Source organism: Helianthus annuus, chromosome 4 (genome assembly GCF_002127325.2).
Source record: "Helianthus annuus cultivar XRQ/B chromosome 4, HanXRQr2.0-SUNRISE, whole genome shotgun sequence".
Classification (NCBI taxonomy): Eukaryota; Viridiplantae; Streptophyta; class Magnoliopsida; order Asterales; family Asteraceae; genus Helianthus; species Helianthus annuus.
This window is the reverse complement of record NC_035436.2, coordinates 127860037-127883024: the sequence shown is the minus strand read 5'-3', so window position 1 is coordinate 127883024 and position 22988 is coordinate 127860037. Positions and strand designations below refer to the sequence as shown.

Genomic DNA, 22988 nt, shown 5'->3' with positions numbered 1-22988 from the left:
TAACAAAGGTTTTATCCGTCCTAGCTTTTCACCTTGGGGTGCTCCCGTTCTTTTTGTCAAAAAGAAGGATGGAACTTTTAGGATGTGTATCGATTATCGTGAGCTTAACAAGCTCACCATCAAGAATCGATATCCCCTATTTCGCATCGATGATCTCTTTGATCAGTTACAGGGTGCTTCTTATTTCTCAAAGATTGATCTGCGATCTGGATATCATCAACTTCGTGTGCATGAAGGAAGATATTCCCAAGACAGCGTTCCGCACTCGTTATGGGCATTATGAGTTCACAGTCATGCCATTCGGTTTGACTAATGCTCCTGCTGTTTTCAAGGACTTGATGAATAGGGTCTGCAAGCCTTATTTGGATGTTCATCATCGTTTTCATTGATTACATTTTGATATATTCTAAGACGCAAGCTGATCATGAGCAACATCTTCGTTTTACTTTGGAACTCCTAAAGAAAGAGCAGCTTTTCGCCAAATTCTCCAAGTGTGAATTCTGGCTTAAAGAAGTTCAATTCTTAGGACATATTGTCAACGAACAAGGTATTCATGTAGATCCCTCCAAAATCAGTGCGATTAGGGATTGGGAAACGCCTACTACTCCTACTGAAGTTCGTTCTTTTCTTAGTCTAGCGGGTTATTACCGCCGTTTCATTGAAAATTTCTCAAAGATTGTAGTTCCTCTAACTGCTCTAACCCAGAAGAGCAAGCCTTTTGATTGGGGATTCAAGCAAGAGGAAGCGTTTCTGAATTTGAAACAAAAACTTTGCGACGCGCCTGTTCTGACATTGCCCGAGGGCAATGAGGATTTCGTCGTTTATTGCGATGCATCTAAATTGGGTCTAGGCTGTGTTCTCATGCAAAGGAACAAAGTCATAGCATATGCATCGAGGCAGTTGAAGATACATGAGAAAAATTACACCACTCATGATCTTGAGTTGGGTGCAGTTGTCTTCGCTCTTAAGATCTAGAGACACTATTTGTACGGTACAAAATGTGTGGTTTTCACAGACCATAAAAGTCTTCAGCATATCTTCAATCAGAAAGAACTCAACATGAGGCAGCGACGTTGGGTGGATCTTTTAAATGACTATGACTGCGAAATTCGCTACCATCCTGGTAAGGCGAACGTCGTAGCCGATGCTTTGAGTCGCAAGGAACGTACTAAGCTTCATTGCGTTCGTGTTCAATCCGATATCCAAGCCCGTATTTCTCAGGCTCAGCAATCTTGTGTTTCACAAGGTTTGATGGATAAGGAATTTCCTTATCACATAACACCTGATCTGGAACTGAAGGACAATGGATCGTATTACTTCATGGACCGTTTGTGGGTCCCGAGCCAAGATAACCTCCGCACCTTGCTTATGGATGAAGCCCATAAGTCTCGTTATTCTGTTCATCCTGGCTTAGATAAGTTGTATAAGGATCTTCGTAGTCAGTATTGGTGGCCTGGTATGAAGAAAGACATTGCCTTATATGTATCAAAATGCCTTACTTGTCTTAAGGTTAAGGCTGAACATCAGCGTCCTTCTGGTTTATTGGAGCAACCAGAGATCCCAGTTTGGAAATGGGAAAACATTACTATGGATCTCATTACCAAACTTCCGCGCACAAAGAAAGGTCATGATGCCATTTGGGTAGTTGTTGATCGTCTTACCAAGTCGGCGCATTTCTTGCCAATCCGTGAGGATTTTTCTGCTGACAAACTTGCTAAAATCTATGTGGATGAAATTGTAGCTCGACATGGTGTTCCTTTGAACATCATTTCTGACAGAGATGCTCGTTTCACTTCTCATTTTTGGAGAACCATGCAATCTGCTATGGGGACCCAACTTAATCTGAGCACAGCTTATCATCCACAAACGGATGGTCAATCCGAAAGAACAATCCAGACTCTGGAGGATATGCTTAGAGCTTGTGTGATCGATTTTGGTGGTAGTTGGGATTTACATCTTCCGTTGATTGAATTCTCCTACAACAACAGTTATCACTCTAGCATCAACATGGCTCCTTTCGAGGCTCTCTATGGTTGAAAATGTTGTTCACCAGTCTGCTGGAATGAGATCGGCTAGGCTCAGCTTACTGGACCTGCCCTCATCTTAGAGACAACAGATAAGGTTAAGAAAGTTCGCGATAACCTTCAAACAGCTAGAAGCCGTCGAAAGAGTTACGCGGACCTAAAACGCAAGCCCTTGGATTTTCAAGTCGGTGATCGTGTATTACTTAAGGTCTCACCTTGGAAAGGTGTGATCAGATTTGGGAAGAAAGGAAAACTTGCACCTAGATACGTTGGACCATTCAAGATCGTCGAAAGAATCGGTAAGGTAGCCTACAGACTTGAGTTACCTCCTGAACTTGGAAATGTTCATCCAACCTTTCACGTGTCGAATCTCAAGAGGTGTTTAGCTGATGAGAACCTCCACATACCGCTTGACGAAATTCGTGTTGACAAAACACTGAAATTTGTTGAGAAACCGGTGGAAATCATGGAACGTGAAGTCAAGTGGCTTAAACGCAAGCGCATTCCTTTGGTCAAGGTTCGCTGGGAATCTAAACGTGGACCCGAGTTTACTTGGGAACGTGAAGATCAAATGAAGGCGAAGTATCCGCATCTTTTTCCACGAGTTTCCTCTAAATAAAATTTCGGGGCGAAATTTCCACAAGTAGGGGAGACTGTAACATTCGTGCTTGAAATGATTGTGAACAGTTCAGTTATCAATAAAACAAAGTTATTTGATCCCAATGTTTGTTTGTTTATGCTTTAAATTTTTCATGTTTTGACTTTTGTTCAATTTTAAACTCTACATCGCTTTCTGGAGAATTATACGCAAACTGCTGCATAAACGTACTCAGTTTAATGCGACAAATACTCCGGAACATCAACATATACTTAACATACCTTAAACAACCTTTACATAACTTAGAAATAAGTTTTGAAGGCTTTGGTATGGCAAAAACAAGTTAATTCGCCTACAGGACTAAATTTGACAAACTGCGAAAGTATGCCAATTTGAACTGTAACAGACATTCCGGAACATGACCATAAGTTAAACACACCATAAATATCCTTTACATAGCTTAGAAATACGCTTTGAGGTGTTCGGTGTGCTAAAATAAACTTTGGATCATTCAGGGACTAAAAGTGTCAAAAAGTGCATATGTTTGCACTTTCGCGCATAACTTATGTTTTGAATACATCCGGACATCCAAAAATTTATGTAAGCATCATAATATTATGCCTTAGTGTTTGGCATGAGAAAAATCCATTCGTCTCGCATTTTGGATCGTTTTTCGCGCTTATGCGCATTCCGTCGTAATTAACCGAACATCGCGATCGTACGACCAAACGAACCGACATCCGGCATATTTTTGAGCATGTTTCATGTCCTCAATGTTTAAGCATCATTTTAGGGCCTTAAAGATGGCTTAACAGGCCTTAAACATGTCGGAAATGGCCTTAAACCACAACAGGGACCTAAACTGTCATTTTTGAAAGTTGTTTACTGATCAGGACACCCAGGCGGCCCGCGTAAGCCCAGAGTGATCCTTTACGCGGCCCGCGACAACCCTTCAGATCAGCAAAGGTCGTTTTTCCAGCTGCTAGCAGCCTTTCCACCCTCCAAAGGGCAATGCCCTTTGCAAATCTCTGGGGTTGGGGTCACATTATGGTACCACAACATTGCGACACTTGTATGGACGAGATTCGAGCACGTAAATCGATAAACGATCCTAACAGTCTTGCATATCCTATAAATACCCCCCCCCCCAATTCTTGTTTAAAACCCACAAATCTGATCAAAGAGCTCTAAGTTGATGCCATTACTTCATACCTGAGCTCCTGGATCAATATTAGCTTTCGGGGACCCTTCGTAAGTGTTCTTTCGTTCTTTTATCGCTTTTCGAGTCCGAAAGTCAAGCTTTGTTTGACTTTCTGCATTGACCAGTTTATGGTCAACACGAAGTTCGTTTGAACTTCATAAGATGAGCGTGATCACGATGGTTATAGTGTATAGTGACTACACCTACTGATTACCACGTTATCTAGGCTCAGTGACGAGTCGTAGTTTCAGCCAAAATGCGCATTCTTGCGTATTTTGTAACCAAACTACTCATAGGTATCAAAACCGTTTGTTTTGATACCAAACCTGTTTTCTAAACTTAGTTAAGCATATTCTAACATGCTTAGCTCGTCACTTTTAGTATAGTGCTTATATAGGGTCGTAAGGTAAGCGATCTAAACAATCGCTTATACTTTCGAACCCGACCCATTTGGTCGATCATTAGGATCCGACCAAACGCATTGGGTGACCATAGTTGTATAGGGAATAACCTTCCGAGGTTATACCTTATGGTCACGACGTTAGGCGTTCCAAACGCGTTTTACGCGAACAACGCGTTAAGGTAGCATAAGCTACCTAAACGGGTCGTAATGGGTCGTAAGCACTTAGGTTAGGTTTCATTTTAGTATGTGGGCTTTGTTAAAACCATATTACATGAGTCTCCATACTCGTTTGGTTTACGAACCCTCATCCTATCCAATCCTCCGATTTAGGTCCGGTATATTAACATAGTTACCTATATTAGGTGTCGTTTGATATCCGTGATCTCTAGCATTGTTTGGTTGTTATACAAGGACTTCAAAGCAACCTCAAGTGAGTACATATACCCCTCTTTTACCGTTTTCCAAACTGTTTTGGGGTGAAACACATGTGCCTACTTGTTACTTTCATGCTCTTCATGCTTTCATATCATATGCTTGTTATGTTCATTAGTACATTATAGTACATGATTTCATTACATTCTATGCTATGTATGTCCATTGTGTGCATACTTAGTACATTGTTTTACTTTACATTTCCGCTATGTATGTTGACTGATAGCATGCTAGCACAATGATTTACACGATTTTTCTTCTTTGTATGTTAACTTAGCATACTTAGTACATTGTTTTCATATAACATGTTTTACATTTGCTATGAAATTTGGTTTGCACAAACGGGACTTATATACGTTTATTAACATTAGCTACGCCGCTCGGTAGTAAGTAGTGGTACCATAGGACTTGACAAATCCCATTCCTGACATCCCGGGTTTGTTTGGATGTAAGGAATGACTGAATCTGAAAACATTTCTTTGATAACCTTGACTTAGGGTTATCCGACTGTCTCAAGGCTTGAATGTATGCGTTAACTTACCACATAAATGTATGTATCAATGTAACATGCTTTTACTTTGCAAAACATAACTTTTTGATATATTCAAAATACTCTGTTTTGTACATTTTCTACATTTGGTTATGAGACAATACTTCATTTACAATACATAACATTTGTTACACATTACTTGACTACATTTGGACTTTTTAACATTTGCCAAGGTTTATACAAAGGACTTTTGACAATTGGTTTAAACATAGACATTATACATTGTTGGTTGGTTTGAGTGACTTAAGTAACGAGATGTGACTAGTATAATACAAACATGGTAAATACGCCGCTGGTACTTTTTATATATAAGTGTTTGTATTATATTACATATCATAGCGTTACTTAAATTATTCATTTTTTACTTATACATTTTACACAAGTAGCCCGTTTTCACAAGGCTTTGGTTTGCCAACTCATTTTACTTGGTTATTCATTTGACCATGTATTATTCTTTTATACATATATATATATATATATATATATATATATATATATATCATTTGGTTTATTTATCACTTTTAAATGATTTACAAATCAAAACAATTTACAAGGTTCATGACTGACTGTTATTAAACAGTTCTTAAATCTTGAGTCATGAATCCTATCTTCACAACACCTATGTATCTCACAGGTATTTTTATGCTGACGTACCTATTTTCACATGTGTTTTCAGGAGCTTTTGCGTAGGACGATGATCATGACACTAGGGCGGACCTGTGCCTTAGAGACTTAAAATGAAGATAGAACTAGTTTAATTATGTTCTGAACTCTTTATTTCCTGTTTTTGAGACAATGTAACACTCTTGTTGGTAAATAAAATATAACTTTGTATGCCATGGTGGTGAAACAATTAATTCTGTTACAACACTCCCCGACGTTTCCGCCACGTTCGGTTGTTCCACGTGGTCGGGGTGTGACAGGTGGCTAAGCTAAACGAGTATTTTTTTCTCTTTAATTTGAGTATAGTATTGCTATAGTCTTTTTAATTAGAAAAATTGATATGTTACGTGGTTAACAGTGTCTAAGGGTGAGTAATAACTGAATCTTTAACAAAAAACGAACCAAAATCAACCAAAAATTGAGTGAACTAAAAATTGATTAACCGAAACCCGAATTAACCGAAACCCGAATTAACCAAAAGCGGTTATCGATTTTTTTGTGCCCTCGTTTAACCAGAATTAATTGAATCGAACAATTCATATTTTCATATATTTCTAGCTTTTATACCTTCAGTTCATGTATTTTATATTTATACCCCCATTTTATGTATTTATACCTCCATTTCATGTACGACTTATACATTCATTTCATGTAGTTATACCTAAATTTCATGTATTTCTAATTAAAAGTTTTAGCCCTAGTTTGATTTTGGCTATTAACCGAAATTAAATAAATCAAAAAACCGTCAAACTATAACTGAATAAGCCAACCCGATTAACAAAAAAACGGATAGGTTAATAAAATAGACTAATCGATGACCTCGATTCGGTAAAGGATAATAATCTAACCAACCGAAAAATGCACACCATGACAATGTTTGTGTTTCCCGCTGCACGCGCGTGCACCTATCGGTTATTAACCAAAACCGGTTATCAGTGAGAAATAACTAAATCGTTAACCTAAACCAAAGCGAAAATAGATGAAACCGAACCGAAATCAACAAAAAACTGAATTAACTGAAAACCGAATTAACAAAAAACCAGTTATCGATTCTTTTGTACTCTCTGTTAACCAAAGTTAGTTGAATTGAATCAAATCATTCATATTTTCATATATTTATAGCTTTTATACCTCAGTTTATATATTTCATATTGTATATCTCCATTCATATATTTATACTTTCATTTCATATTGCTATTAACTGAAATTAAATGAACCAAACTGAAAATCGTCAATCTAACCAAATAAACCGAAGTGATTAACCGAAAATCGATTGGTTAATAAAATCTTCCTATCTTTCTATTCTTCCTATACTAATAAATGAAAATCATTTTTGACACTTGTCACTCTATGGTGACTTCTCATCTTATTTTCCTATTTCTCTCTCATATTAAATTAAATAATAATAACAATTATAAACAATAAGTTAATTAAAACTAATTTAGACAAGGGTAAAAAAAATATTTGTTCTATATAATCATAAAATTATATCCGTGTGAATTTAGATAAGAATAAAAATATTTTTCTATATTATCATAATAAAATAAAATTATATCTCGTGTGAGTAGATATGTATACTTTGGTGATTGAAATTACGATAAATTAGGAATCAAAGGTTTCTGTATGATATATGCATAAAATTAACTAAAATCATTTGTATCTCATAATTTGAATTTATCACAAAAAAGGAATTTAAGCCTGTGTAATACACGTGCTTTTAAACTAATAATAAATAAATAAAAAGTGAAATGTTATAAAAAGTAAATAGAGACATAAAACTAACTAAAATCGTTGTATTTCATAATTTGAATTTATCACAAAAATGGGATTCAACTCCATATAATACACGTGTTTTTAACCTAATAATAAATGAAAAAAAACAAAGTAAATTGTTACAATAAGCAAATAATACAGCAAAGTAAAAAAATTTAATGTGTTAACATATGAAATTATATTTTATTAGGCTTGTATAATCAATGATTTTATTCATCTCGTGCAAAACAAAAAAGTTTTATAAAGGTATAACACTTTTATTACTTAGTATAGAAATTATATTTATTCAACCCGTGTAATACACGGGGTTCTAAGCTAGTACACTAACATATGACTTTGGTTCCAACCTCAGTTGAGGATAATAACCGACCCGACTGAACCATGCACATCACAATGAAATGGATTACCTAACTACTTCGCTTTTGATGTATATCTATCAATATAATGCTACTACAAATATAATATGAATAAGAAAACTACCAAAAACGAGTATAACAATGCGATGTGTCGCTCCCGTCGCATTATGCAGGCATCCTACTAGTGTGAAAATATAAGAAACATTGTTTTCTTTACGGATGATTATTAATAGTTAAGACAAGTAGAGGTATTTAATTGGGTTGTTGGGGGGAAAGTTTGATGGATATCATTCGAAAGGAAATAGAAATTCTATATACTCTTAAAAGACAAAGTCGGTGGAAACCTCACCGGTTTTGCCTCCCCTCCCCCATACTTTCACGATATTGCAATTTTAGCCCCTTAAGTTTGGTACCTTCAAAGTTTCATAAAATGACAAGTTTAATCTCTAAGTTACTACTCAGTTTTATAAATAGTTTGCTTTTAACACCCCTACTTTGTGGTAGTTTTCTTTTCATCCCTAACTTTGTTATAGTTTTCTTCTTATACCAAAACTTTATCAAATTTTATCTTTACCTTTTCTTAGCCCTTAAGTTTAGGAAATGCAATTTTTAACCACTTACCTTTTTATAAACTTTGTAAATGCCACTTTGACCCCCTCAAGAGTTTTTGGCTTGACGATATAAATTCGAGTTAGTCGGGTCGCATATAATACGTTATGATTGTACGATATAAATTCGATTTACGTTACGTTTTGATCCAATCGCAATGTAACTATAGGATACATTGAGTTTAATCGGATACGTCAGAATGTGCGTTTTCATATGATTAACACATCACATAACGCTTGGACTAATCTGTTCAATATTTGCGAAGTACTCGTGCCGCAACGCGTGCGAGTCTTATTACTAGTTCTATACAGAATCATAAAGTATCAAAGTCTTTGTTCATACATAGAACCCGTTTTTCTATAAAAGATACCATATCGCATTTTTTGGATTTCAAAAACTTTAATAAAAGTTTTTGTTTATAATCGTTTAAAGATTATTAATAACAAAATAACTTTAACAAAACTATCATAATAGAGTGTGTTCTTGAAAGGTTTTAGCTTTTGGCTTCGTGAACTAAAAAAAAATAGTTATTATCCGTTTTAAATCTGTCTCTCTATGTTCTAAAATAGTGTATTTATTCACGACTTCTAAAATAGTGTATTATAGTGAGAATATACAATGTGTAAAATTTAGACACCACCGAACACAGGAAAACTGAAAAAAAAAATTATTAAGTTTTGGATTGTCATATCAAACCCAATTGACAAGTAGGTCGTGTTCAGATTGACTTGTTAAATGAGTTATGTTCTAGTTGATTTGTTTAGCATGTTTAATTACATCCATTGTGCAGCTAAGCTGTTTAACCAATTAATTACAACCCCCCACTTGATTAACAAGTATACAACTAGATTATCATCCATCAACCTACATGACATGTTTAGATAAATGATTTAAACATATCGTATTTGAATTACCGGGTTTTAAGTATGCGTGTTATAGTTAATGTTTTTGACAAGAAAATTTATGGGTTTAGGGTTAAACAAGCTTATTCATTCCATTTTGGGTTGATATTGGTATTTTAAATTTTAAGATGGATTTTAAGATGAACCAAACAAAATTAGTCACTATGTTAGGATGAGTTATGAAGTGGTGGATAAAAAAAAGAGTAGTCTAGGATGGGTATGAGATAAAACCCAGATGGGTTAGGATGGCATGAGATAAAATTACTAAACTAATTACTACTCGTAGATATCTATTCACAACTTCAACTTCACCAATCGTCGCCGTAATACTCCCCCGTCGTTCTTCGTTTAAAAATAATAAAAATAATAAAAAATCAAAAAATTCTTAAAAATCAAAAAAAAAATTGTAAAAAATCAGAAAAATTCTAAAAAATAAAAAAAAATATAAAAAATATAAAAAATTCAAAAAAATCACAAAAATTCTAAAAAAATCCAAAAAATTCTAAAAAATCAGAAAAATTCTAAAAAATAAAAAGAATTCTAAAAAATCATAAAAATTCTAAAAAATCATAAAAATTCTAAAAAATCATAAAAATTCTAAAAAATCAAAAAAATAATAAAAAAGTCCAAAAAATTCAAAAAAAATCCAAAAACAATAAAAAAATCCAAAAATTTTTAAAAATAAAAAAATTTCTAAAAAATCAAAAAATTCTAAAAAATCCAAATAATTCTAAAAAAAATTATAGGATTTTTAGAATTTTTTTTGGTTTTTTAGAGTTTTTTTTATTTTTTAGAATTTTTATGATTTTTTATAATTTTTTTATTTTTTTAGAATTTTTTAGATTTTTTTTATTTTTTATAGTTTTTTATAATTTTTTTGACTTTTTAGAATTTTCTGAATTTTTTACATTTTTTTATTTGTTTTATTTTTTAGGATTTTTTTTTGAATTTTATATGTTTTTAGAATTTTTTTGTTTTTTTTGAACTCTTAGATTTTTTTTGATTTTTTAGATTTTTTTTATTTTCTAGATTTTTTTTTATTTTTTAGGATTTTTAACTTTTTAGAATTTTTAGATTTTTTACAATTTTTTTATTTGTTTTATTTTTTAGGATTTTTTTAGAATTTTTTTTTTTTTTTTTTGAATTTTTTTGATATTTTTGATTTTTTTTAGAAATTTTATATTTTTATTCATTTTTTTTGTATTTTTTATTTTATGTTTTTTAATTATTTTTTCATCTCATCTTTACCCAAACTTATATTAACCTAAACCCATCATAACCCAAACCCATCTTAATCTATTACACATCCAACCATTTTTTTAAAATACCAATCCTAAACCAAATCCATCTTGACCCATTACCCAAACACATCTAACTTGTCCACTTTACCACCACTACCCATAACCCATCAACGTGCCTAGTTTTAATAATTATTTGTATAAGACCACAATTTCAACAGGAAGATGTTTGTGATAATAAATATTTGGTTGACTAGGAATCTTTAAGTAAGACCCACATGCCTACTTGATCACTTTACGACCTTCCCAATAATTATATTTAATAAATCTTCCTTGGACTATCCTCAACTTGCAGTTCTAGCACATAAATGTGAACGAGTGTTTGTTTTGACGTTTGTGAGTATGATTTTAATTTTAATAATAATAGTGTTTAATCTAAGCTATGGATTGGTTTAGAAAGTCATACCCATCGACCCTTCCTGAAATATTTACAATATCAAACTTATCATCATAGTAAATTACAATCTATAGATAATAATTTTCACTTAATTTCTTTTTTTAAATACCATGTGTTTATTTTAGTCTTTAAATCTAAAGCTATTGATAGTTCTAGAAAAAGGTATGATTCCATGAAAATACACTTTAGGACAATTTATGCTATTTTGCTCATGAGTTTTATAGTTATTTTTTGTACTTAAATTATGTATCACATTGTTCACAATCACAATTTGATAGGTGATCACTATACAAAGTTACAAAACACAATTACATACGTCTTTCTTTTTTTTGTAAAAAGCCAAAACACAATTAAAAAAAAAAAAACGTTGGGATTTGGTTCACTGACTATTAAATAAATCAAGTGACCAAATTAGAATAAAATTAAAAGATCCTTGCAAGCTGTCAAAAAAATAGTGAAAACTTCATTTAAGGAAATAAATCAACAAAATTCCAAAACAACCAAAAATAGTCAACTAAATCAAAAACGCAAAACAATTCCAACTGGTAGGTCTATAGATAGTCTAGGGACCAAACGTGTAACTTTTTATTTTATTTTATTTTATTCAAAGTATTATTATCCTTATCAAACTCTAATTCCGATTGGTATCTGTATCTATCCAAACAGTCGTTACGATTCTACCTCAAACCGTATCTATCTTTTTCTTCCCCTATAAATAAAAACACAAAGTAGAAAGAAAGAAGCCTTTTATTTATTATTATTCTCAACATGGCTGAAAAAACCTCTGATCAGGATCACGACGCAGCCGACGAATGTCCGGTGAAAGAAGTCGATCTAACCGTTCCGAAAACCGATGATCCAACGGTCCCAGTACTCACATTCAGAATGTGGGTGTTGGGTATAACCACATGTGTGGTTTTGTCGTTTGTGAACCAGTTTTATTGGTACAGGACTGAACCCTTGTCCATCAGCTCAATTGCGGCGCAGGTGGCTACGGTGCCCCTTGGTCACTTGATGGCTCGAACCATTACTAAGCGGGTGTTTTTTAAAGGGAAGTGGTGCGAGTTTACGATGAACCCCGGTCCCTTTAATATGAAGGAGCATGTTTTGATCACTATTTTTGCCAATTCTGGCGCTGGAAGTGTTTATGCTACGCATATTTTGAGTGCGGTTAAGTTGTTTTATAAGAAGGAGTTGGCGTTTCTTCCTGCCTTTATTGTTATGCTTACCACTCAGGTAATTATTATTATTATTATTTATTTTATTAAGAGAATTATTTGGTTTATTAAACTTAATAATAATATATATTGGACGTTGCAGGTTTTGGGGTTCGGGTGGGCTGGACTTTTCCGGCGGTTTTTGGTGGAGCCCGGGGAGATGTGGTGGCCGACAAACTTGATCCAGGTCTCCTTATTCAGGTATGCACTTATTTGACTCTAATTAAATAAGTTTTTTTTTTTTTTTAATAAACTTCATTAAAACACACATCCGACCCAAAAGGCCAAACAAACAACACCACCCCCATCCAAACAGGCAAATGGGTATTTACACCAATCCGCCCAATTAATATAATTACAGGATGATTTATTTTTAACCCATTTATTTTTAACCCAAGCGTAACCTCTCGATTTTATCTCCCCGAGAATATTTTGTGGACTAAATTTATTCTGGTTAAAAACCGCATCAAAACCGCATCGTTCTTTCCTTTCCATATGCACGAGTATAAAATAATTGCCTGGATTAGGCTTGAAATTCAAATTATTATATAGATTTGATTTTCAAATTTTGGAATCAATTCAAACCACACCGAATTCAAATTATATGTACAATATTTATCTTTTATTCAAAATACATGTTTTTTTTTATTTCAAATTCAGCGAACAAATATTGGTCACAGAATCCATCTTTAGAAATCAAATATACAAAAGCTATAGTTTTTAATGAATTCATGTTTTAGTTCAATACATAATAAATACCATATATATCACATGCATCCTATGTTAAAAGTGATTTTGCTAATTGAAATTTTACATCAAAAATTACTATTCCATTTCTTAAAAATAATATAATCTTTTAATGTTATATTTTGCGAACCCGACCTCAAATCCATAAAATAACTTAATATCAATCTTACAGTTTAGAGGATCTGAAAACCGAACCCAAACCCATAAATTTTAGATAAACGCGTTAGTTTCACGTCGACCACCTTGACTCAAACAGGGGTTTAATTTTGATTTAGAGTAAAATGCAGGGATAGTCCCTGTGGTTTGGTGAAATTTCACATTTAGTCCCCAACTTTTTAGAATTACACTCTTAGTCCCTGTGGTTTGACAAGTTGTTACTCGGATAGTCCCTAAAGCAGATGAAGGTTACTTGGATAGTCCCTGTAGTTTGACAAGTTGTTACTCGGATAGTCCCTTTGGTTTGACAAGTTGTTACTCAGATAGTCCTTGTCATTTCACACCCACTTAACCAGAAAACTATCCTCCATCCGCTTTGGGGACTATCCAAGTGACAACTTGTCAAACCACAGGGACTAAGAGTGTAATTTTGAAAAGTTGGGGACTAAAGGTGAAATTTCACCAAACCACAGGGATTATCCGTGCATTTTACTCTTTGATTTAACCCGATTTTTGCTTAAATTTAATACGATATCGAGTTAGAGCCCCTTTTTTCTTGTTAGGTTTGTGTATCAACTATGAAGTATCATGCCCAAAAGTCAACACCATTCATAACAAAAGTCAACACAAAAATTTTGAAAAAATTCTTCATTTATGTGTTATTTATCACAGGTCTTTGCACGAGAATGAGAAGAGACCAAAGGGTGGCACCACTAGAACACAGTTTTTCGTTATTGTCATGATCTGCAGCTTTGCTTATTATCTTTTTCCAGGATATTTATTCCAAATATTAACAACAGTTTCATGGGTATGCTGGATCAACCGCAAGTCTGTTCTCGTTAGCCAACTCGGGTCGGGCCAAAACGGGCTTGGACTGGGCTCATTCGGGTTGGACTGGTCCACCATCGCATCCTACCTGGGCAGTCCCCTGGCTAGCCCATGGTTCGCCACTGTGAATGTGGCTGTCGGGTTCGCTTTAGTGATGTTTGTGATGACACCTTTGACTTACTGGCATAATTTGTATAGAGCTAAGAACTTCCCGTTATACTCGATGGAACTGTTCAAGGCTGACGGTTCTAGTTATAACACGACCGCGGTTATTAACTCCAATTTTCAGCTTGATAAGATTGCTTATGAGAAACAAGGACATTTGTACATGAGTACTTTTTTCGCCATGACGTATGGTCTTGGTTTTGCTACACTGTCTGCAACCGTTGTTCATGTCTTGCTCTTCCATGGACGGTACGTGCTCTTATCTTATCGCATTTAACAATAGATAATGTTTATTTTTTCCTTTTACTATGATTTTTTAACATGGGTTTTATCGCGTTTAAAAAAAGATAACGTTTTTTTTTTTTCCAATTTATTATTTTTTTTTAACACGCGTTTAACGAAAGACAACATTTTTTGTTCTTTGATCAGGGAAATACTGGATAAGACGAAAGGTGCATTCGGGGGTCCTGATACTAAGAAAGTTGACGTACACACGAGGCTTATGCGGGCCTATAAGCAAGTGCCAATGTGGTGGTTTCTTGTTATTCTCGTGCTGAATGTCGCGCTTATTTTATTCGCATGTATACATTATTCTGATACTCTTCAGTTGCCATGGTGGGGTGTGTTGTTGGCTTGTGGTGTTGCTATAGCCTTTACACTTCCCATTGGTATAATTGCTGCCACCACAAATCAGGTAAACTAATACACAGTTTCAAATTTCGCAACGAATCTTTCATTATCGAATTTTTAACGATTTTTGCATTCTGTTGTTACTAGGCACCGGGCCTGAACATCATCACCGAGTATATGATGGGTTACTTGTATCCTGGATACCCCGTTGCGAACATGTGCTTTAAAGTATACGGTTATATCAGCATGGTTCAAGCGTTGACCTTTATACAAGACTTCAAACTCGGACATTACATGAAGATCCCACCTAGAGCAATGTTCATGGCTCAAGTAAGCTTAAATATATATTTCTCTATTATATAAATATATGTAAGTAATATAAATGTAACAACACTAACACCCCCCCCCCCCCCTGTTTTGTAGGTTGTTGGAACGATCATATCGGTCATCGTATACCAAGTAACCGCATGGATGCTAATGGCAAGCATCCCGAACCTCTGCAACACCGCGCTGCTCCCAAAAGACAGTCAATGGAAGTGTCCAATGGACCATGTGTTTTACGACGCTTCGGTCATATGGGGTCTAGTGGGCCCACAAAGAATCTTTGGTAACCTAGGGGTCTACTCATCGATCAACTATTTCTTCTTGGTCGGAGCGATTTTGCCGTTTTTGGTCTGGATAGCTCACAAGTGTTTCCCAACAAAAACTTGGATCCGAAAGATACACTTACCGGTGTTGTTGGGTGCCACCGCAATGATGCCGCCTGCTTCTGCTGTCAACTACACGAGCTGGCTCTTTTTGGCGTTTCTTTCGGGTTACGTTGTTTTCAAGTTTTACCCCGAGGCGTGGCAACGATATAACTATATTCTTGCGGGTGGTCTTGATGCTGGAACGGCTTTCATGAGTGTGTTTTTGTTCCTTGGGCTGCAAAATCCGGGGGTATCGCTTGACTGGTGGGGGAATAGCGGTGAAGGTTGCCCGCTGGCTGCTTGTCCAACCGCTCCAGGCGTTGTCGTCGCCGGTTGTCCGGTCTTCAGTTAGTTAGATGAATGTCTTGTTTCTTTATGTTTTTCCACTTAGGTTTTTTTAGTGTTGATGATTGGATATAGAACTTGTTTAAGTGAACTTTTATTAATGGTTTCATATTGAAGTACAGGATTTTAATTTTTAATCATTTATCTCTGGATATTTAAAAAACTCAACTCATTAATCTGGTTGAATGAATATGAGCTGTTTTATATATTTGAGTTTTTTTTTTTTTTTTTTTTTTTTTTTTTTGAGTATTTTGAGCGGAGCGGAGCTGAGCTGGCTCAAATATTCAATCCCGAGCCAACCCTGGCCCGGATCGAGCATGGCTTGTAAACATGTTCACACTTAAAAATTTTATTTATTAATAGACTAGTTCACAACTGACTCTTGAATACAATGAATAATATTTTATTTATACAACAAATGAGTAAGAAAAAAAATCAGAAAAAAGATGACTGTTCATGAAGCACATTCAAATGAGCCAAAATCTTAGCAGCAACAGATTTCATACCACTACTTCCTCTCTGTGTAATCTCAACTAACGGCATCTGTGCCGACGCTTTATACTTCTGTTTATACTCCGGCGACCGGAATATTCTCTCCAACGCCACCAACGTTTTCTCCTGCAACCTCACACTCGGCGAACTCAACAGTTTCACCATTTTAGCAATCGCACCACCACCTTCCAACACCTTACTACCCTTCAGCAGTTGCTCCCCGTTGACTAAAGTCAACAAAGCATCCAACGAAGCCTCACAGGCTCCAAAATCCGGTTCATCAAGAACTTTCACAAGCGGCTTTATCGCATTAGCTTCAAGAAGGCAAAACGACGACTCGGTTGTGCATATCCCCGTGTGGACTGCACAACCCGTATCGGGTGACCCTATACAACAAGCAAAAAGGTTTAGTTTTCGCTCAACGGGCCTGCTTAAACCGTTGGAGCTCTCAGAAAACTGCCTGAGTGAAACTGCTATATATTTTTTAGTCGAAGCAGTTCCCGAGTCTAACATGTTTACGAGCACTGTAATAATCCCGGTTTCTGCCACCTTTTTTTGCAGTTCTTGATCAGACGAAATGGTGAACCGACACAGAGCACCAGAAGCGCTTTCGATTATGATGCCGGGTTTGTGAAAGTGATCAGAGAGAATGGAAATGATCACGCCAAGTGCCCCGGCTTCAAGAATCCATTGGGTCATTTTCGGGTTTCTGGGAAGGTTAGAGATGATCTCCATTGCAGCAACACCTTCTTCAGTGTTATCAGAAGCGTTTATGATTTTAAGCAAAGTATCGACACATTTGGGCCCCACATGTTCCATGAAAGCTTCATCGTCTCCATCTTTGGTTAAGATACAGAATAGTTTCACAGAATTTGATCGAACAGTTTGGTTTTCGTGTTCACATAATTGGACCAGTACTTGTACAGAACAAATCTGTTGAAAGTGAACATGTATGAGTACCTAAATTGTTATATTATTACAAGAACTATAATATATGAGTAACAATCTTAGTTTAAAAACGATTTAGAAGGTTATATGCATAAAAATAGCAACAAATTCATATCAAAATTTCTTTATTTACCCCTCCACGATTCATTATTAATATCCCACCACTTCAAAATACTAAAACTATTATATTTACCCAAATAAATTAAGAGAGCATTCATTATGCGCCGAGACAATCTACAGAAAATGTGTTCCTATATGTTTAATCAGTGAAAACGTGTTATACTTAACTTATGGTTAATTTCATAGCTGTTAAAAGCCATCGCCTCTTGCGCCTAGGCCCATTTTCCAGGCGAGTCGAGGCAATTGCGCTTTAATTCTCCAGGTGATGGTTCGGGCGCATATTTCAACGAGATTCCTAGATTTCCGATATTTTCCGGAAAAATTCTAGCTAGGTTTCTACTTTTATCTAAGGCAAACTACTTTTCTAAACCAGTACACTATATATTTTAGAACTTTTGGTACAAAATATAGGATATCAAATGTTATATAATAACTTTTGTTTATTTTATTTGAAGAATATTATTATTTTTCTAATACATACATATTTTTCATTTTTTTTTCATCGTGAGCTTTTCTTTTCTCAGGCCCTCGCTTTTTCTTGCGCCTTGCGCCTAGGCCCCAAGCGAGGCCTATGCGCCTAGCGCCTTTAATAACTATGAGTTAATATATAGTGGAACGAGTAAATATAAGAATATGAGAGCTTTGAGAGAGTAAATATGATATTACGAAGTTTGGAGGGTAAATATGTAATTAAGCTATAAGAAGGGTATACATGACATTAATCCTTCAAAACAAACTTTAGGTGATTTCCATTTTACAACTCATTTGACCCATTTCCTTTTTCTCTAATTCATTATTTATTTTTTAACTATCTAACCAGCTAGAGATAAAACATGCGGAATCAACATGTGTATAAATACTAAATAGTTAAATACGCGGGTTGAAATCAGAGTTAATTTATAAAAAAACGCACCTTCCGTAAAATTTTCCTGATGTTCAAACCCGAAGAAGACTGACAAACTGCAAGAAATGTTCTGAGAACATATTGTTGAACATTTGGACCGTGCAACGAGATTAAAGAAAACAATTTATAAACCTCTTCTTCAGTTTCCAAAAATAGAATCTCCGGGTGATCAGCATCTTGGGAAGTTAATGATAATGCTAGATTCATAACTGTGGCTACAATCTTTTCAACGAGGCTCGGGATTGACAAGCTCTCACGAAAGAGTATTCCCAACAAGATCTCGGTTGCATTTTGTTTAATTATTTTTAATCCGTTTTGTGGCACACCCGAGAGTTTCTCGAGGGCTAAAATGGCGGCTTTTCTCATATCTATATCGTCGTGAGAGAGCATAGTAACGAGTAACTCAACTGTACCGTTCTCACAAACCATAAGTTTTCCATGATCCGTCATCTCGAGTTCTGATAATGTTTCAACCATCAACCGTTGAACACTTTCTGACCCTGCATTGATTCAACCTAAATGGTTACATGTACATTTTAATTGCAAAAGTAGCTTTAAAGTTTGACCTCAAAAGTCAAACCTGACCCGATAGTCTGTTTAAGTTTGATAATTGACGGTTATTTACCTGAAGCAAGAAGATGAAGCAAAGGTCCGAAATAATTAGCCTTGGCCATCTGCACGATATTCTGATTAAGAAAAGAAAGATTATCCAAAAGTCGTTTTGCATCGTTTGCCGCTTGAAGATCATCACCGCCTGATATGGTTACAAGAAGAAGTATGCTCCCTTGACTGTCCCCAATCATGTTACGTGCCAAATCGTTGTCTGATAACTCCGTTAGTAATTGTAACGCCAACTTACTTTCTTCTATCTTTCGCGCAAGGGAACACACGATTAGTTTGATGGCATCATCCGTTTTTGCTATTCTTTCCTGCAAGTTTAACAATCGTAGATGATGAGCTTATTAATCTTTACAGGGTGTTTGGATGTGTGTTTAATCTAATTTTTTGACCCATTTACTTAAAAGCAGGTTGAGCCGGGTTGTGTTTTATCTCAAACGGGTCGAATGAAACAGAGTTAATTGCCATTTTAGTCCCTGTGTTTTGGTCACTTTTGCATGTTCAGTCCAAAAGTTTTTTATCGTTTGTGTCCCTGAGGCTTTCATTTTTTGCCATTTCCGTTCAACCACCTAACTCCGTCCAAAAAAGTCAGTTAACTCAGGGGTATTTTGGTCAATCTACATTTATCTTTTGTTTTTGAAAGTTTCATCCAAAACCCTTTAATTTCTGCATTGAACCTCCGGTTATTGTAACAACTAATAAATTATAAAAGAAAAAAAGTGTTTGTTGTTCAAACACAACCCGACCCGACCATCGCGTACCTTCCTGTCATCATGGTTGGTTGCAAGGATGCGGAGAATAACAAGAACACGTGATCTAATTTGAAAATTCTTGGTAGAAAGAAGAGAAACAAGAACCGGCAAATAATCCTCCATCATCACCCATTCTTGATGAAGATCTCTTTCCAATAACAAATCCTGCAATTTCCCCAAACAGATTATTACTTCTTCATCTTCATTAGATAAAATTCTTGACTTCATGGACCCGATGACGATCATAGTGTTCCGGTCTCTCCATTCTTCAATCGACTGCCGGAGTGTCTTGTTCGTCCTCAAAGCCGACGTTTTCAACGGCGTTTTAGTAACCGGACAGAGACTGTTTTCCTCCGCTAACCATTTCTCAATCGCGCCTCGCTCAAAGCTATGTCCCGACGGCGTTTCCACAGGATCTTCCATCACGTCGCCAGTGATGGGACAGTAAAATGATTGCAACGCTTCTAACGGTTGCCTTCCCAGTGAATTTCGTTTACTGAAATACTTATTTTCCCGCTCTTTTACCGTTGCAAGGATATCAGCTTTTCCTAACAACCCAACAATCTGTTCAATCTGTAACGACTCCGCCACGTCAGCTGTCATCTCCATGTTTTCCATTTCGTTTTTGAACTCTTCATACTCTGTTCTCAAAACCGACTGTTCTGTTGAAATCCCGATTGCATCCGCGATCAAAACGAGCAAATTGTTCGTGAACGATCTGTCAGCGTTTCTCTCTCGGATCCCCAGTTGGATCTTTTCTTTGATTTCATCTTCTACAGGTCTTGTTCGATACTTGGAATCCGTCATTATGTTTGACAGCTTGATGATTTCTTGACCGACTCCATTGAAAGAGAACAAAGGAGCTAACAGAGTCAAGGCACCACCGAGATCTTTCGTGTTCTTTTCCAAGGTTGTTACAATCGTTTTGGAGTTGAGCAGGAGGTAGATTTTGTTCCTGGTGGTGCATTCGAAAGCGAGTGTTTTAGCTTCTGAAACGTGTTTAGTAAGCGCGTTAATGGCGGTTTTTAAGGCTGCAGAATCATTGAAGTTGAGTTTAGTTAGTTGTTGTAATATGGAAGCTGTTTTCTCCAAGTAGGATGCAAGTTTCTTGAAATTTTCCTTTTGCAGATGGACGCATTTTGTGGCGTTAATTGTCTCGAGTGTGTTTGAAATAGCCCCGGAAAGAATGTCGGAAGCTGGTGCATTAGAACTCATGATCTTCAAGAGTCAAGATGTTCCAAAGCAGCTGAGATTCAAGACCATAAACTGAGTTAGTAGTCAATCATTGATTCACAAAAGTGTAGCAACATAATGGGTGTTTGGATTTGAGTTTAAACTTATTGTAGTGGGAGGGGGACTGCCCGTGTGACCGGCCTCCTCTTCACAGGCGACACACTCCCCCTCAGTGGCGGATCTAGAAAATTCTTAAAGGGGCAATGTTCTTAAAAAAGGGTAACGAAATAAAATAAAACATCAAATTTTTCCAAATTTACACTACCGCCGGAGCGTCAAGTGGTAGCGGGGGCTACCCTTTTGTATTAGCTATATCCGCCCCTGCTCCCCCTGTCACATCCTCCTTACGGGCATGCCCTTACAGACGGATTTGTAGACGCTCTTCCATGACGGACCACAGGCTTCCGAAATGAAGATGGTCATAGTTGTATATATTTTAGTTTTAAACCCAAAGAACAAGCGATACATGATCAAATAAACCAAGAAACAAGATCCAATCAGATACTTTATATATTTTGCCTTTGTTCCACAAGACAAAAAGTGAGACAGCATATCGGACTACTTTAGTCTCGATTAAACTTTAGGTATGTTTGGATGCGCGTTTTAAAACAAAAATATCTAAAACTAACAATGCGTCAAAGCTAAAATCCAAACACCCATTATGTTGCTACTCTTACACAACCAACTTTCAAAAACCAACATGGAACAACAACCAACTTGAATTGCAACAAGGACATGGAAACTCTGCAAAAGTGGAGACCTAAAAGTGCAATTGAGATGATATTATTGAACCAAGCATTCAATCTTAATGAACACAATAAGGCCACAAGGTGTGGCATCGCGCCACCCCGCCAGATCAGCAATTTTGGCGCCCTCCCCCTCCTCCTGCATGTTACCAAGGGGGCGCTACCCCTTGTCCGCCAACACGCTAATGGCCAGAAAATGGCTTTGAAGGTGGGGCCCATTCTTTTCAACCAATCAAATCTCTTCTCTTTATTATTTTTTTATTTTGTTTAACAGGGGCTTTAAAGTTTAAACCATTGCATATGCAAGTTAAAGAGTGAGGCTTTAAAACTCCCTATGTGACATGGCACTGGCGCTGATGTGGCGTGATAAAGGCTTTATACCACACCCTCCGGCCTAAATAATCCAGTTCATCATAACTCTTAAGTATCTCTTCCACCAAGCACACACATATCCCAACATTCAATTCCCAATCACAAACACAAACATGGGTTTTCCTTATTCCTAAAAACTGTAATTAAGGTAGTAATATACAGTTGGAAAGGGTAAAAATTACAGGTTAAGTTGGTATTACCTAATAAAGCTCCGATCAATAAGAAGGACATCCGGCAGGCAGAGTGAGCCGGAGAAGATGATGCGTGGATTGATTGGAATCACAAATGAAGTAAACCAAGTGGTTTGACTTCAAAGTCGTGAAATTAATGCATACATTCACATAATTTGACGCGGTTTGGTCATGAATTGCTACGAAATCTACAAGATTTTTCATTTTTCCCTCCTTTTGTTTCTTGCAAATTGACGTGGTAGTCAACCATTTTGACTTTTGACTTGGCACATCTTCTCATTATTTTATTTCTATTAAATAATTTTCATATATCATTATTTTATTTCTATTAAATAATTTTTATAGTTTCGGTTACAAATAGTTGTGTTTTAGTGGTTTTAACTTTTAACCACTTGAGTCAAAATGTGAGTCAAATTTTTTAATGGGTGTTTTTATTTTAGCTTAAACGTATTGTTAGTTTTAGATGTTTTTTGTTTTAAAACACGCATTCAAACATACCTAAAGAATGATCATACATGTTTAGAGGCTATGCAGTTGTGGAAAATATATATATATACAACCAATGAAAGCACCAACATCAAGTCAAAGTTTGCTCGAAAGAACATGCAAAATTGATCTTCCCATTCAAG

General features: G+C 35.8%; 2 protein-coding genes across 2 annotated transcripts; one reads left to right on the top strand and one right to left on the bottom strand.

Moving 5' to 3' along the window:
* Positions 1–11882: 11882 nt before the first annotated feature.
* Positions 11883–16189, top strand: LOC110936446 (oligopeptide transporter 6). Its single transcript, XM_022178838.2, has 6 exons — positions 11883–12442; positions 12527–12624; positions 13999–14568; positions 14749–15013; positions 15097–15279; positions 15373–16189. Exons 1-6 carry the CDS (start codon positions 11975–11977, stop codon positions 15988–15990), a joined length of 2202 nt encoding a protein of 733 aa, XP_022034530.1. The 5' UTR covers positions 11883–11974; the 3' UTR covers positions 15991–16189.
* A 181-nt stretch (positions 16190–16370) lies between these two features.
* LOC110936444 (U-box domain-containing protein 44) lies at positions 16371–22459 on the bottom strand. Its single transcript, XM_022178836.2, has 5 exons — positions 22369–22459; positions 19827–21063; positions 19073–19376; positions 18457–18947; positions 16371–17408 (listed from the first exon to the last, which is right to left on the bottom strand). The coding sequence occupies exons 2-5, from the start codon at positions 21030–21032 to the stop codon at positions 16419–16421; spliced, it is 2991 nt and encodes a 996-aa protein (XP_022034528.1). The 5' UTR covers positions 21033–21063; positions 22369–22459; the 3' UTR covers positions 16371–16418.
* Positions 22460–22988: the final 529 nt, after the last annotated feature.

What these genes read in the sequence shown, in the direction of transcription:
- LOC110936446 (XM_022178838.2), top strand. Translation starts at nt 11,975, where the DNA reads ATGGCTGAAAAAACCTCTGATCAGGATCACGACGCAGCCGACGAATGT. An exon ending in ATCCAGGTCTCCTTATTCAG is followed by an intron (nt 12,625 to 13,998) that starts GTATGCACTTAT and finishes TATTTATCACAG; the next exon opens with GTCTTTGCACGAGAATGAGA. An exon ending in GAGCAATGTTCATGGCTCAA is followed by an intron (nt 15,280 to 15,372) that starts GTAAGCTTAAAT and finishes CCTGTTTTGTAG; the next exon opens with GTTGTTGGAACGATCATATC.
- LOC110936444 (XM_022178836.2), bottom strand. Translation starts at nt 21,032, where the DNA reads ATGAGTTCTAATGCACCAGCTTCCGACATTCTTTCCGGGGCTATTTCA. An exon ending in CCAACCATGATGACAGGAAG is followed by an intron (nt 19,377 to 19,826) that starts GTACGCGATGGT and finishes TTAAACTTGCAG; the next exon opens with GAAAGAATAGCAAAAACGGA. An exon ending in TCAGGAAAATTTTACGGAAG is followed by an intron (nt 17,409 to 18,456) that starts GTGCGTTTTTTT and finishes CACTTTCAACAG; the next exon opens with ATTTGTTCTGTACAAGTACT.